The sequence below is a fragment of the Manis pentadactyla genome, chromosome 12 (assembly GCF_030020395.1).
Source record: "Manis pentadactyla isolate mManPen7 chromosome 12, mManPen7.hap1, whole genome shotgun sequence".
NCBI lineage: Eukaryota > Metazoa > Chordata > Mammalia > Pholidota > Manidae > Manis > Manis pentadactyla.
Window position 1 is genome coordinate 55,088,327 of NC_080030.1, and position 16,977 is coordinate 55,105,303.

Sequence of the window (16,977 nt, forward strand, 5' to 3'; positions counted from 1 at the left end):
TCCCCTTACAGTCACTGACATTTCTTTTTAAACATCAAAAAAAGTTTCTGTAATCGTTCAGAGTAGGATCTTACTTTCAATGAAACAAAGTCTATTGTTGATTAAAAAGAAGAGGCCACTTCAATTGTATTTCTAACTATTACCTTATTTGGGTGGTAATAAGCAGGCAGGGTGTGAATGGCATAATGCAGGCAGCCAAAAAGGCTTCTGTGAGGAGAAAGATAGTTCTAGAGGAGGAAGGGGGAAAAATGGCTACCAAAGGCCACACTTATCCTTTGGGGACACAAACATCTAATAGAAGCAGGAAAGAAAAAAAAAATGGTTGGGATGAGCTTTATAAAATCTTGCCTAAATGTTGCTAAATCTTCAACTTGCTTTTTGAACTCAGCACTATATTTGCGGAGAGCCTGAGGGATTGAGAAATTAATCCTCAATGGTTTATGTGCAAAGGTACTTCAGATCCCAGCTTTCAACAGCCACATGCATTGGCCTGTCTGGCCCATCTTCCTGAAATTCTACCTCCAGGCAACAATGCAGAAAGAGGCAGAACTATAGGACAGGACCACAGCAATATTTCGTTTATGAAGGCTTAGCGACCAGCAGCTCCCATCTCTATTTCTCTTACGTATAACTTCCTTTAACCTCACAATCCTGTTTAAATTCTCACTTCTCATATTCTATTCTGGTGAATGCCTACCCTTTTAGCACTCTGCAGGCACTCTAGATGGGGAAATTTACAAAAAGTGGGCCTGGGACTTGCCCAGAACAATTTATAATCTAAGTTTGAAAACAAGAAAAATACGTGTATATAAATACACATATGCATTTGTGGGTACACATATAATTCTTGTTTGTGTCAGATGGACACCACACATTCATAAGCAATCACACAGATGTTAGTTCTTGGGAATGAAGAGAACAGAAAATTAGATTTATAGGGATTATCAGGTAGAGGGGCATTTTTGGGGTTTGACCACGGCAGACAGCATGGCTGAGCATGAAGGGACCTCAAATTCAGCTCCAAGTATTTTGTGTAACCTCTGTGGGGTCTTAAATTCTGTCATCTAAAAAAATGCAATGGTTTAATTAGATGATCTTAAAGGCACTTTCTATTATGAAATGCAAAGACTTCTCTACTTTTCTACTTAAAACTTTTCAATGGTCCTACAAAAGTTAAGATTTCTTGTCCATATGCAAGTTGGTTCCATTAATGTGTCTTTGTTTCCCACTATGCTTTACTCCAAATGCCACACAGGTTAACTTGACTAATCTCCATTTCTCAATCTTATGTTTTTACATCTTTGTACCTATGCACATTCAATGTCACCTTGTCACACCGTGTTGAGGTCTTAACCATCTTAAAGACATAGCTATAATGACCAGTCCACACAAAGCCTTTCTGGGTCACTCTATCTCCAGTCCTCATGGAGTACCTATCACACTTGGTTTGTGTTCAAGTTTGTGGTTTTATCAAACTCACTATGTTATAAGCTACAGAATAAATTGTACTTTTCTTATGTACTTTTCATCCATCCAATGGCAACTAGCCTTCATAGAATTGTTTGCTTAAGAAAGCCCAACAACTTGAAGAAAGAAACATGACTTGGCGAAGTAGGAGGGATAGACTGTTCTGAGACTGTGATGATAAACTGTGTGTCAGGGCTTGACTTGGAGGAAAAGAAGAGCATAGCTGGAATGGGAGGTCTGGATGGAAGAACATTAAGAATATATATTTTTCAGGACAGCGGTGTCCAGTGGTAAAGGGCTTTGGCTTAATGGTTTGTATATTATGTCTTGTGGTTCTGTATAAAATACTATAGCACTTGGGAAAACTGGTTAGTAAGTTCAAGGGAGGACATTCTACATCTAAAAATTCTCAATATCCACTAAGCATGGTTGGTGAAATCAAACTGATGGTTGGAAATCCATTGGTACCTCAAGTCCAACTCTCCATCAGCCACTGTTGCTAGAGTGACTTTCTAAACTGTAAATAAAACCTATCATGTCACTTCCCACCAAAACTATTCAAAGCCTTCTCCTTGTCGGAGGATATACTCTTGAAAAGCCAGATGAGGAGGCCCTCAGTAAACCAGTCCCCAGCCTTCCTGTCTAGTCTTACCTCTATCCCTCCTCTTGATAGACTCCATATCCAACAACTTGGCATTTCTCAAAATTTCCTACATTTGTTCCTATTGTTTCTTCCTCCTGTAATATTCTCTATCTTTTCTTCATTTGGAGAAATGTAACTTACTTTGAATTGTACTTCAGAAATCACCTCCTCTCTGGAAACTCCTTTAACACCCTTCATGCAGACAGAATTAATCACTCCCTTGAGTGTTGGCATAGATTTTGTGTATGTAACTCTAGGATAGCATTGTTACCTACCTAGCTTTCTTTATCATCTATCTATCTATCTATCTATCTATCTATCTATCTATCTATCATCTATCTATCTATCATCTATTTATCATCCATCCATCCCTTCCTAAACCTCTATTTCCTTGGTTATTGAATTTTTACTTTCTAAGGAACCAAGACAGGGTCTTGCACATGATAATTACTAAATGCATGTATTTGAATAAGCAGTCCCGGTTCTTCCTTGATGTTCCCACAGAGTATTCTTTCTACTGTGTCTTAAAACATGTGCCATTCTTCTTTGATATCAGTGGGTTGTTTTTGTATCTGTCTCTTCATAACCTCCTTCCTTCTGCTATCCTCCCAAGTACATAGCACAGTGCTATACACTGAGTAGACACTCACAAGGCAATTATTTAATTGAATTGCTTTGGAAGAGATACCTAGAAGTTTGAATTATTTATTTCTCTTTCCTAATAGTTTGAATAAATAACCACTAAGTATACGTTTCAATTTCTTCTCTAAGTTGGGAATACATCCCCATTCAAATGATATTTATTGCTTAGTAGGTATAAATATTTGTATTTAACATTAAAACATAATTTTGTAATCTGTGACCTCCTACCTACAGTGTTTCTAATTATTTTTGGAGAGTTTGAGACATTTAAGCATTTTTTCTTCATAACAAAGTTGGTTTTAATCCAGATTGTTTGTTCACATTCTACAGTGCATTTATCATCAAATCAAACAATAGGGCATTCAGGGCTGAAGAAGGTAGAATAATTTGCTTCAGAGTTTACAAATCTGGTGGTCACAATTCTTGATTCTATATACCAATTGACAAGGAAATCTTTTGTTCTACTCTAGCATTAGGGACTGATCCAAGATACTGTGTGGAATTCAACTAATATTCAAAGGAGATAAGACGGGCAGAAGATAGGTGGACCTAAACCTCCAATGAGTTAGAGAAGGGCAGGGAGGGAGGCAGCAGTTTCTCTGTATCGGCTGCCATGGAAGAGGCAATATGATCCCAGCTACAGTGCTGCCAGCAGGAGTGTTCTTCTCCTCACCCCTCCCAGTGCCTCCCACCCATCCTCTCACGAGGGGCCAGAGTGCAGAGACAGGCGAAGGATAATTCTTAGAAATGTCCAATTAGCACATTCAAGCAATGAAGATGCATGACTGACCAGAGTACAGTGCCCGGTATGATTATAAGGACAATTCCAATTTGTAGTAAGTATAAAACCTCAGCTTTCAATGTGAAAACTGACCAGAAAGGTGTGCCTTGTACACGTCCTGTTTCATGCCTCCCAGTCATTCAGTGGAACTTTTCAGAGTTAGAGTCCGGAGCTGGTTGCTCAAATGTACGTGTGTATTTAAGAGGAAAAAGAGGGCTGATAGGGTAGAATAATTGGGTTCAGCATACACACGGGAATGTAACTAGAATAAACAATATTGAGTAATGCAGTACTCAAGTATAGGGTCCAGCATGTGGTAGCCCCACCAATGTGCAAGGAGATAATGAATTTTGAAATAGATTCGTGTGCTTTTTCCTTTTGCACTCTTTTATGTGTATCTTCCCTTTCTACCCCACCAGTGTCATCCACCCGGAACAATTAAGGATGCTACAGCAATAATGAAAAGAGAAAGAGGGCGTCAATACTAATTGCTTGATCTTCAGAGTTAAGAGGCTTTTTTCTGTTTATTTGTCGTTTGGCTGGTTTTTGTGTGTGAGTTTACAGCACAACATAAAGTTGGGAAATGTTCTTTGTGGAAAGATAAAGGGACTCTCTACATTCTTTTTGTAGATCTCATTAACGGTGGGAGTGAGGCCTGCAGGTATAGTTTCTTGCCCCATTCACTTTGAGGCATCCTTCTTCTGGGAAGGAGATGGCACAGGATAAGGACATCTACTCCTGACACCCTGGGGAATTGTGGGGAACCAAGAGTCAAAAGCAGAACCCAGCGGTCAGGTGGACATGCCTTTGTTTCCCTGTCCCGGACTGGCACTTAGCATCGCGCACAGTAGAAACGCTCAGATAAGTGTGTGGGAGCCCAAGACACACATTCACCCAGATTCCGTCTTGCTGAGGGAAAGTATGTATCCAAAAGAAATAAATTAATCTTCAAGAGACCGACCACTGCCTTGTTAATTAGCAAGTATAAATTGTTTTATCCTCCATTAGGGTGGAAAGATTTGATTAGTTGGAGAAACAGCCTATCTTTTATTGCACACTTGAGTGTGGAAGTTTAAAATCTGTTACAAATGTTTTCCACATTGACCGTTTCCTTGCCACTTGTGTGGGTATTTTGGTTACCCTTCTTGTACTTGAATTCAGTTTTTCTGTAGTGACCCAGCCTTACTTTCTTCCACTTGGTGCTCTGTGGTCAGCAGTACCTGGCCTTTTGCCTTCTCTTTCTAAATCATTGTATTTAGCACATTTCATCTATTTTTTTTGAGTGACTTTTTGTCACAGACCCTTTAAACGAGTCTGTCTTTGGGTTTTCAGACGCGTTCATCCAGTCTGTAGATTTGAGTGAGATATGGACGCCATCCAAAGAAAGATGGAGAAGGAAGCAAAAGAGAATCTTCATGCTTTGGCTTTAATTCCAGAAGCTGAGAAACAGCCGAGGATTCAATGGGACAAGTTCTAATTACTGCATTATATGTGACTTATCACCCTTGGTTATTTAATTTTTCTTTTCAATACCTTGACTAAAGATTTATATTCACTCCCATTATATCTTGCACTTTGATTTTATTTTACAATTTTCTGACTTTTCCACTTTTGATTTGCTACTGCAAGGTAAATGCAACTGCTACCTAATTTCTCTTGAAATTTGTTCTTGAAAAATCTCCAGGGATTTTAATTTTCTGCAACAAACATGGCCCCTTGGACTCCCCTTTAAGCCCATATGCAACTACACCTGCTTTGTTTTTGTCAGCTATGCCTTCCAATTGCCCACAAAGCCAACGTGTAAGTTTTCTCTTGTTGCTAGTGATAAGGAACATGACCTACGGGCTTTTCTGTAGTACCCCCTCAGCACTTGTGTGAGAGATGATGAAGTCACAGAATGCTCAGGTCCGGGGGCTTGGCTTATAATCTATAAAACATCATGCTATGTGGATTTTTTTAGGCAAGAAGTAATATTCTGAAGGGAGGGTCTCTGATAATGTAGTTTGAGGAAATTTAACACAAGTGCAAAGATACAAAAGGCATTTCTTGGGGTGGTCTCTTAGCATTTGAGAGATGGAAGTTAATTCTACAGAGAAATTTATGGAACAGTAGAGAGAGATAAGTAGAAAAAGAAAGAATAAAGTCTGCACTGTGTGTACATTTAGGCTAGCACATTGTATTTAAATCACAAGTACTTTGAACTTTGCTCACTATTTCTGATATGGTGATATGTACTTACTATGTACTGTGAAGTGTCTGATAATTAAGGTGTGAAAAAAATCAGATAGTAGAAAAGAGCACACACTTTCAGTTGCTTCTCTGAGTTTAAAAATTAACTTGTAGTTTGGTCTTTTTACAATAACGCTTCTAATGTTTTCCTTTTAGAAATTAGTTAGATGCAAGAGTCAACGGTTTGTTGTCCAGTTAAACCAGGTTTGTTGAAAGAAAGAAGATAGAAGGAAAGAAAGAAGAAAAGAAAGGAAGAGAGAGAGAGAGAGAGAGAGAGAGAGAGAGAGAGAGAGAGGAGAGAAAGAAAGAAAGAAAAGAAAGGAAAAGAAAAGAAAAGAAAAGAAAAGAAAAGAAAAGAAAGAAAGAAAGAAGAAATTATTTCTAGGAAAAGAGCAGAAGACATGGGAATAACATCCTCCATTCAGTTCTGTCCCCTCAAAAGCTCATTTGTAGGACTGGGTAAACACATACCTCCCACATTCTATTTTTGAAATTACATTGAGGGATATACCGACTGTTATCTGTAAGAGAAGCCACTTTTGAAACTTTGGTTGATGTAACATGTTCCAAATGCAGGAACAGAATAATTTTGTTAAAGTATATAAAAGCAGGCATAATTTTATGCATGAGTTCTAAAATTGCATAATTATCAGTAGATTTAAATTTCTTCCTATGAAGAGAGAACTGTCTCATATTAGCTTTGCACACTCTTTACACCTTTTTAACAGTTCTGAAATTTATTCTTGTGTATTCTTTTCTTTTACTTTAAAAGCTATAATGACTAATCCTGACCTTTTGGCAGAATATCAGTTTAAAAATGATTCCATTAAAAGGAAGGACCAGAATTCATATTTCTTGAGTAATCTGTGCCTAGCAAAAATGTTCATTCGTGCTTTTAATGGCAACTGGTAAGCTGTTTTATTCCTTCTGATAATTTTTGTTTTCACTTATTAAGGTGCATTGAGTGGCTGACAAGTCAAAGATGCTAGGGAGAACACAAAGAAGGTAGAATGCTCTCCAGAGTCCCCAAAAGCTGAAAATCTAGGTGGGGAGAAAGAAAATTACATTAGTTGTAATAAAATGACTTGCCTGTGAAATGAACACGAAGTTCTGTGAGGCTTCAGAAGAGAAAGTCACAGCCTTCCTCAGTAATCTCAGGAAAGCTTCACGCAGGGAATGACATACAAATGGGGAATGGCAGAAGTTGGGGACATGGTGGGAAGTCATTTTAGGCATTGGGGACAATGGGCAGAAAGCAAGCAGGAAGCTGTGGGATACTTGTCCTGTCTGGATGGACTGTAAGTATTTAGTGGACAATAATGACAAATAAACAGGAAAAAAAACCAACCTAGTTCCAGAGTGTGGCAAGCTTTGCATGCAGGGTAAAAAGATTTGGGGAGTTCTCTGAAGACAATGAATCACTGAAGGATTCTGAAGAGCTGCGAGACTTATCTTGATTTTCCTGTTAATCTTAATTGATCTAAATCACAGAGTAGAGAGGAGAAGGACAAACAGGGTCCTGGAATTGGGGGCAGTTGCAAGATGATAGACAAAACAATATGGGGTTTGCCTAAGGGCCATGTGGCTGAACAGAAAGAAGGCAGTGAGTGTGAGAGAAATCATCTAGAAAATAATAATACCAATAAATGATGATGGTTACCATTTACTGAGAATGTAAGTAGGGCTTAGGGTCTTTTTAGGCACTTTTTTTGGGGTATTGTCTCTTTAGTCCCCACTTTTTGTGACGGTACTACTGTTACTCCCTTTTCATAGTAGAAGAAACAGAGGCACAGAGAGAAGTGATGTGCCCAGGCTCACATGGTTCAATAATAGAGAGGCAAGACTTCAACATTTTTAAATCTCAACATTACAAATATGTTCTGGTATTCTTAACCTATCTTTTTGGAACCTTTTGGAATTGAACAGTTGGACAGAGCAGTTTTGAACCTGGGTTTCTGCAGGGGTCATGTCATTTTGAAAACAAGGAAGTCAGGTTTAGTTCATTATAAGATGATGTGTCCCAATTTTCACTCAATTTTGCATTTACACTTAAAGGATGGATGAAGTGTCAATGATTATTATCCAGTACAGTTACAGATTGAGAGCAGACTAATGTCTAGAAGAAGTAGTGTTAGAAAAATGTTATGAATTAATGTCACTACTGTGAAGACTAATTGATTCTTTGATCAAAGCAATTTGTCCTGCTCTGAATGTAATCAGTAATATTGATGAGAATTTCAACGTGGGTTTGAATTTTTACAAATGTTTTTGAATTTCACCAGCTTTTAGCTAATGCTTTGAGTTGGCATAGAGGTTTAGACTAACAAATGCTAGTTTTTAAACTGAAATTGTAGAGAGAGCTCTGATTCAGAAATTCCTAATTGTTATTTTCTCATTTAGCATTTTCTCTTCCCTGAGTAACTGGTGTCTAGCATAGTCCCTGGTATACAATAAGTACTCAATAAATAATCCTTGAATTATAATGAGAGAAGTGTTCAGTCTTCAGTATATTTAATTTATGTCACATCTGATTCTTACGATATTTAAAAAAATACTTTGGCAATTTAAATTGTAGAACTCAGGAATCAGAATTCTTTTAGAGATTTTTTTCTTCTGAAGTTGTTTGATTTTCATGGCTGAGTATAAAGCAAATTTCTGATATTTGTGTTTTCTTTGAAAGACATGACAAGTTACCATGGCTATGGGGAAAATGAATTTTTTTTGAGGAAGTTGTTTTTTTAAAAAATATTTTTCTGGAAACAAAGGCTACTGAAATACAAACAAGCTTAATAAATAAGTAAAATGCAGTGTAAAACTGAGACCAGAGACACCAAAATGAAAGTTCAATAGCTACAGAGTTTGCAGTTATTTGGTTGAGGTATGAAATCAAATTATTTATTCAACTAAAAACGAGTCCTCCTAGGTGCTGTCTAGTCTTAGACAGGTTGCTGACTAGAATTACAATTAGAGTAATATTTGCACTCATAGCATTTGAGAAACTGCCTGTTTATTTCCAGTCCTTCTACCCTCTCCCCACTCCCCACTTCTGGGCATGCTTTCACCACCAGGCTTTAAAGCCTACTTTCTAGAGATAAGAAATGGGAATCTTCCTCTGGACCTTCCCTGTACTTTAAGCTTGGATTTCAAACAAAGCCCACAAAATAAGCAGAGAAATGTAAAGGAGGCACAGTCCTTTGACTTATTTTGCATGGTAATAGTATTTTTCTGGTTTGGGCAGGGTTTAAATTATATCAGGAGTCCTCGTGCTTGTCCACCTACATATAATTATTAAAGCAAGGCCTTGGTTTGAATCTGAATTACCCAGCATGTGCCCCGCTCATGTCAGTTTTGGGAGGAGAGTTGGGTAATTGAGATCCTGGTCAGGTTCCGACCCAGTGTCAGTGTGAGACCCTGGACAAGCTGTTCAGTCTCTAGTCTACTGTTTGCCTTATTTGTGTTAACTAGATAATTAGACCATCCTTTGTTTGCTTCATAGAGGGAAAATGATGTGAGCATTAGTAGAATTAAATAACTGGGTACAAGTCGATGAACTGAGTTGACGCTCCCACTCTGGGCATGCTCACAACGTCCGGAGCCCCTCTCCAGGGCAGATGGTGCCTCTGCCACTGCTAATGCCAACCCCCCCCACGTGCAAGGATGATGAGTCCCTTCCCCACGTTGTCCCCATTCCCTCCTCCGGCCTATTGCTTTGAACAGTCTCCATTAATCTTCAGTGAAGGCCTGTTTGAAGGTGACAGGAAGACGTTCACACAGATAACCTCCTTCTTAGCACTTCCTCACTGTTCCCATCTTCCGTCACTCACAAGCCAGTGAATTTCATCTTAAAATCACCGATGAATACACATTTATGCACTTATTTTCCCACTAATTCTTTTGCTCTTTCCATTTATTACCTTGGCAAGATCTTAGACCACTTTTCTCACTCATAAGAAACAAAGTTCCAATCTTGTCTAAGAAGCATGAGTGAAAATAATGACGCCGTTCACTAAGGAAAAGAAAAGCTGTACTTTTGAAGGTTAAGTTCAACTTATTAGGAAACAGGGACACCCACTTCTAAAGTCCTCTAGACTGTTGGTTTTATTCATACTTCTGCAATTCATGGCTTAAAAAAAATAAACCTATTCATCTGTTATCACAAACAGTTGAAATATATATACATAGAATGTTATAGTACTTAATTTTCCTGTTTTTAGTTAGTAGCATGGCAAGAATATTGTGTGCTATCAATGTAATATGTTAGGTTCTTACAAGTAAAATAGTAGAGAGGAGGGAATAAATGACAGTGGAGGAAGATTTTGTGGATAGGTGGAGATCAGGAAAGTCATTACAAAGGAAGGAATACTTGAGTTGGACTTTGTAGTTTGAATTAAACATTTTCAGTTGGCAAAGTTAAAGATATTCCAAGCAACAGGCAAGGCTCAGAGGCAGACACCACTAGATGTATTTTGAGGAATAGCAAGTTTAGGATGGTTGAGGTATAAATTGTTTCAGGGTTCTGAGGCCAGGGTCAGATTTGAGAGACAGTAGAAAGAGATCACTGTGTGTCTCGGTGTTTTTTTGAGGAGCTTTCTACTGTAAAGCTCCAGACACAGCCTGAAGAGAGCTTAAACCATCTCCTTCTAAAAATCGAAAAAGGCCAGATTTTTGGAAATCTGCTACAAGTGTTCCTGAAGCCCTTGCTGTCATGCTCCTGTAGTGAGAAAGGCACAGAACACCTGATGGGAGGAAGAAATGCAGCATCGGGAACATGACAGGAGCACGTATCAGACAGTCTGGAAAGTGAAGCAGCCTGTCGCTGGGGCTTCATCATACGGCCCCGTGATGCACATAAGGATGATAAGGTTTCGTATCCATGCCAGAAAGCACAAGCCCCTCATCTTGAGGATGGGGAAGCACCAGAAGAGGAGGAGGCAAACTGACAGCCTTTGGGGTGGTGCTGAAACAGAGCCTGCCTCCTCCAGGGCAGGACAGAGGGGGCAGATGACCACGGGGAAGCCTTCCTGAGATGTAGGCCATTGAGAGTGGGGCAGGGGTCCAGGGACATGTTAAAACTCAACCAACTCAACCTTATAACATCCAGAAAAATTGACCTTTCAAGTGATAAACAGTTTTAGGAGTTTTGTGTTCTCTCTGTAGTATTGCTTTTTCAGGAGTTAGACACCCACTAGCATGTATTATATTATGATAGATCTCTAGATCTAGAAACAATGCTAGAAACATATACTAGATTATAAATAATCTATTCCTCTCCCTACAGATATGCTAACATCTGTGGAATTAGGTAGTTTTATAAAAGATGTCATTTGAGATATGAATTTTAATCATTTCACTTACTGGAACAAACAAAGAGTAGTAACAGTTGAAGTGTTGTGGATGAGTTTTCTGCCCAGGGTTTTTTTCCCCATTTTTCTTGTACTACCCACACGAAATATGGGATGGCTTCAACATCACCTCACGTCTTCTGACCAAGACCCATTTCTCTGAGCATCTATCTCCCAGTTGCCACATAATCCTCAGTCTCACTGGCTTCCTTTGCTTTATTAAGAACTCATTGTTTCCCGAGACCAACACCACTAACTTTTCTTTCTTACGAATCCTTTTTTTCCTAGAGCATTATTTTTGAATAATATTCTACTTAGATTATTAGGCAACTTAAACATTTTTTCTACATAAATTATTAAAAACAGAATTGTCTGAATTTGGATTTCCTGGTCTTGTTCCATGAGAAAGAGAGAGGTAATTTTGGGTATATCTTTTCTGTCAAATCCCATCTCTCAGCACCAGTGGTATGTCAGGATTCCCCTGCATGGGGCTGACCAAGCTTTCAAATGCATAAACACATGCTCATATTCATTCTTCTAAAGCAAACCACTACTTTGAGAATATCTACTAACACATTCCCTGAAGGAAGAGGGCAGCCTGCAGTTAGTTATGTCTCCTAAGTTGGTGGTGTGATCACAGCACCTTGAAATCCTTCACAGGGGTCCTAGGTAGCTGTGGTTGTAGTGCCCACTGCTAGAAACATAACAAAGTTCTTTCTCCACACTGTCCCAAACACAGCACGTTCTTATAACATGACAAAGTCCCCATGAATCACCATTTCCACATTTGTGAGTGAGTTGATTTTCCCCTGGTATCAGTGGGGAGATCTGTATTATTGTCATTTGTCAAAGGGGGAAACCGAGGCAAGGAAGTTTACCAACTTTCCCAGGACATAAAAAAGCTTCCCCGCCAAACTCAGTCCTGGGTTTGTCATACATGCTGAAGTTCTATAGTTAACAACTGAAAAATACATTTTACTTTATATAAAGCATTACAAAAAGCAACCCAGGAAGAATATTGTCTCGGAGATAACTCTAACCTGCCAACAAGAAATTGCAAGACAGGATGGACATTAAAGAGCATCCAATTCTACCCCCTCCCCTATCTGGGGGATTGAGGCTCAGAAAATTTCACTTGTTCAAGCGCAGGGCAAGCAAGTGGCAAGGTGAGCCCAGAACCCAGGTTTCTTGATTTCTAGGCTATTAATGCTCCTCCGACTACATCACTCTTAATTTTAAGATGCATTTCTACACAAGAGCACACGTTCATTAATCACAGCCCTCGGAAACCCTCTGCTGCACAGTTTATCTTCCTTCCTTTTTCTATTTTTGTGCCTTGGGCTCTCCAAGAAAGGGACTGAAAGTAATCAGACTTGGCCCTATTACCTTTCATTCCTTATGTCAATTTACCTGGGAAGCTGTGCAGAGCATCTTCATTCTCCAGAATGCCTCTCTGTTTAGCCGCTTGCAGCTCACTTTTGGATTTCCAAACCAGCTTTACCATCCTGATCATCTCTGGCAAGTTCCAGGGCAGCGGCCCCTGCTGGCACCCCAGCCGGCTGCCCACGGAGGAGGGCAGCACCCCCTCTGGGGCTGTCCACCTCCTGCCTAGCTCCGCCGAGTGGCAACAGCGCTCCAGCACAGGCATTCTGCCCTGTTCCCTGCCGCGGCTGCTGCCACCACCCGAGGGGAAATTCTTCCCAGGCAGGGGAAGGCGAAGCCCCGTAAAATCCTCTCCAGCTCCGGAAAGGCAAGCGTCCTCCAGCCTGGCGCAGCCGCCCTGTCCCTCCAGTCTCTGCACAAACACTGGCGACGAGGGCGATTCCCTTCCCAAGGTTTCTCACTGGTGGGAACTGTTACTGTACTCCTTCCTTAGAGAGAGAATGCATTTTTTTTCCCCTTCTCTCTCAGGCACTGACTTCACAGCACTTAATTAATCCCAGGCTACAGCTGGAACGACAGCAGGGGAAAAAAGCCATCGAGGTTTTAGCATGGGCTTTTCCTCTTCTTCTGATCTATTTGTTCTCAATCCTCTTTTGGTGCCTGTCAAAGTTTGTCAAGGGCTTGTCTAGCTGTTCAGGGCTTCAGGCAGAGAAGCAGGGCTCCCCTTTGCCGGCCTCTTAGAAGGGTCCTCCAGAGGCCAGCTATCCAAAGGTGACAGGTAAGGAGAGGCCTCTGTGCTGCAGGAAGCCCAGAAGCTTCCCCGGCTCCAGCCCTATAAACCCAAGGAGCTCTCGGGAAACACGGCAGCTGAGCGGCTGCTGCTCTCTACAAGGGCTGGTGGGGGCCGTCTTGCCGGTCCACTACGGTCTCACTGGGATGCACTGGTCACAAGGCCCTCGGACTGATCCTCAGCCCCACAGTTCACACACTCCCTTCCTCTATTCCCCTCCCCCTTTGCTGTCATTCGGTTCTCAGCAAACCTAACTGGGTTTTGGCCTATTAGTCAAATCTCTTTGTAACCTCAGCTGCCCTTCATCTGGAAGGGAAATAACATTGAATCACATTCCAAAGCTAACTCAGAGCAGTGAATTAGTGAACCATCAAGATCCTCGTGCAAACATGTAAAGGGGTTGCCGAGTCTGCACACATACCTTGAGATTGCTAAAAACCCATTTCAAAGAAAAGTGCTAATAGTTTTAAAGGATATTTGTGTGTGGCAAGTATGAATGGCAGTGAAAAGAAAGGAAAGAGACGGCTGAAGATTCACCTTCCAGGTGACAGAGCACTGGGGTCTTAATATCTGGGCCGCTAACTGCTGGGCCACCACCTGAAAGCAGGTCAGCTGAGGAAAATTGTGGGCCACATGACCTGGGTCCTGAAGCTCAGAGATGCAGGTACTGACCCACATAACAAAAGGGGACGTCCCCTGCGGCTTATATGAAAAGCTCTGGACATAAGTGAAAGTGGGGTGGTATTGTATTTGGCATTTTTGCCAGCAAATTGGGTTGGTAGGAACAATTTGAACTTGAACATTCATGTGGATAGCTGCTGTTTTCTTGGAGGCCATTGTAACAATCCCATCTTTCTCTCCTCTTCACATCTCTGCATTGCAAAGTGCTTTATTTTGCTTGGCATTTTCTTTTGCTGATGTACAATCTGTTGCTCCTGCTCTACATTCCTTTCGGGGCTGGTTTATCACACAATCATTTAATGTTTCTTTAGGGGGGAGAAGAGGAGACTTAAGAGAGACGAGAAAGACCATTGTACGGTGTGTGTTATTTTCATTGCCTTCACCTCATTTTTTAAAAGTTTAAACCAGCAGAGGCCACTGTAATTTTGTTGTTGTTATTATTATTCCTCTAAACCCATGGTTAAAAGTTTAGTTTTCCGCATTGAATTAAGTGGTTTGTCTTTTTTCTGAATGGAAAAATAATACACTGGCAAACCTACTCCCTTTCCTAATAGGTGAAGAAGGGTCAACACTTTTTGAGAGTGTAAAGCAACAATAAAAGATATTGCAGACACTACTGCTCATGAATATCAATACTAAAATATTGATCAGACAGATCTTCTTAAAACAATCGTATTTATAGAACCTAATTAGAGAAAAATCAGTGATCCACGTATGAGAAAGACAGTCCTTTTCCCCTTTCCTCTCTGTAAGAGATGAATGGATTTAAGTATTAGTCTGACACTTTCACAGCCCTTCCAGTTCTTATCTAACCCTTCCATCAGACTAGGGGCATTAAAGCTCTCTAGAATTGAGATGATTTTATTTAATAAGCACATGTAGGCTGTTGCACTCTATTAGCATGTTTCCTGAATAATGTCTTAAACTCACCCCTCAGTCACAAACTTCCTTGACATAACAACTGAAGAGTTTCCTAAGTGTTTGACTATTTTTATTTTTGCTCAGTTATTTTGCAATAGTACTTAGCATCAGGATATCCTGACCCTTGGAACAAAGGGGTTAAGAACAAAGAAAACAAATATATGATATAATATGTCACATACACTAATCTATTAAAAATACAACCCTACACTGCACATTTCTTCAAGAGTGACATTTTAAAAAATACAAGTTTCCACTGGATTCTTTATATTGTGTTACATATTTCCTTACAAAAATACCTTAGAGAAGTTACAAAATGTTGGATCGCTGAACATGAATATTTCCTAGTGGAGATGAGTTAGGGCCAAGCAAATATCTCAAATTTTCTTTCCCAAGGAGGAGCCTACTTTGTCTGAAGGTTTGAAAATTGAAAATGTTGTTCCATTTGGAAAAAGTCTCCCCAATATGGGATTATCTTCATCCCGAGGTTGAAGTGCAAAAATACCACAAGAAAGGTCATTCTCATGGTATTTCTGGCTCACACAGAAACAGGAAGTACAGGAAATCTTGCGAGAAAGCTTGGCTCAGGAGATTTTGGCTCAACTGCAGGCTCAAGAGTGGGACAAACTGACAAGACGCTAGTACTTGCTGGACTAAAATCACTATACCATACACATTCTCTAAAAGGTGCATATTTTTTCTTTTTCATTTTGGAGCTAGCATCTCATAGGCTGTGATCTCTTTTGTCTTTCAAGTAGCTATTTTAGAGGAGTGCTCCTGTAAACCCATGATTTTAAACGTAGGAGCATCATTCACCTTAAGATAGCGTCCACAGCCAGTAGTTTAGATGACCAGGGGTGGGGACAAAGGGCTGGTGAGGGGGTTCTGTGCCGAGTGGAGACATGGACCAACAGGTCTCATCTCTGTGACTTGTAAGGACTCCTACAAATCTTAATATCCCTAATTAGTATGCTACAGATAGGAATTTTCAAAATAGGCTTTCAAAATAACCTCTTTTTTTTTTCAGGCATTGTGAGCCAACCTAACCTTCCATCAAGAGGAAACTAGAATAGTTCTCTTGTGTGAAAGAAATGTAATGAGAATGAACAGAGTCAAAACAGCTTGTTCTAATGGGTACCTGATTCTGTCAAGTACTTCGCTGTGTGTTTGCAGCTGTAAAAGAAAGAACTGATAGCCACAATCCTCAAGTACATGGCCAAGAAAAATATTTCAGAGACATAATGATTTGGAACCTGGATTAATCTGAAGAATTTCTAGTGTTCTGGGGGCTATGTGAAAATCTTAGATTATGGGTGCTCTAGTCACTAGGCCGAGAAGTCCTTGCTCTGTGATTTTAAAAATAAAATATTAACAATATCAAGTATTTCTTATCATTCTAAAGAATGTCTATTCTTAATAAATGGAATCTTAGAAATATATATTCATTTCAATTTTCTATTATTTTGAGTCTTCCCATAAATTCTCACAAAAACCTCATTTTAGTGAAAATCATCTCACTCAGATATTTTGAAAGTACTTTATACACTAACCTCAGTCCCACTTCTGTCTTAAAGAGAAACTTCTAACTATTGAGGGAGTCTATTCATTTTGTCCTGGCCTTTCCTTTACATCAGTTCAAATATGGATGTGTAACCACACACACACACACACACTCACAGAGACACACACATGACCACCCTGGTTTCATGAATGCAATTCAAATGCAATTCAAAATGAGCAAGAAGGAAAAAACAGATCGTTCAACTTTGTTTAATGTAGTCTAAGTAGAGAAGCTCAAACAATTTACAGTGTCCTTCAGTAGAAAGAGAAATATAATAACTTTGGCCTTAACTAATCTCAAGGCACAACGCCAGCAAGTAGGAAAAAGGACTTGGTCTACAGACCGACCATACAAGGCAACACATATTTCCATTGTCACGTGGAGAGGGGCGACGGGGGGTGACAGAGGGAAAGACAAGGTAGGGGAAGTAGAAGGGGCTCAGCTGACAGTCATAGTTTGATTTCACAGCAGGTGTCTAAATGACAACCCATCATTCTCTTATTCACTCTGCACGTATGTATAACAGCCACAGCGGCA

General features: G+C 40.0%; 1 protein-coding gene across 5 annotated transcripts in view; it reads right to left on the reverse strand.

The window, feature by feature from the left end:
* The window catches only part of PDE7B (phosphodiesterase 7B), a 294,625-nt gene that overhangs the window by 119,926 nt on the left and 157,722 nt on the right, over positions 1 to 16,977 (reverse strand). Inside the window, exon 1 of one of the 5 annotated variants that reach the window (XM_036903716.2) lies at positions 12,515 to 14,390. The exons of the other annotated variants lie outside the window; for them this stretch is intronic. Coding sequence (XP_036759611.1) covers positions 12,515 to 12,752 — 238 coding nt within the window. The 5' untranslated portion in view covers positions 12,753 to 14,390. Of the gene's footprint in view, positions 1 to 12,514; positions 14,391 to 16,977 lie in introns of those variants that run through there. 5 annotated transcript variants of the gene reach the window in all.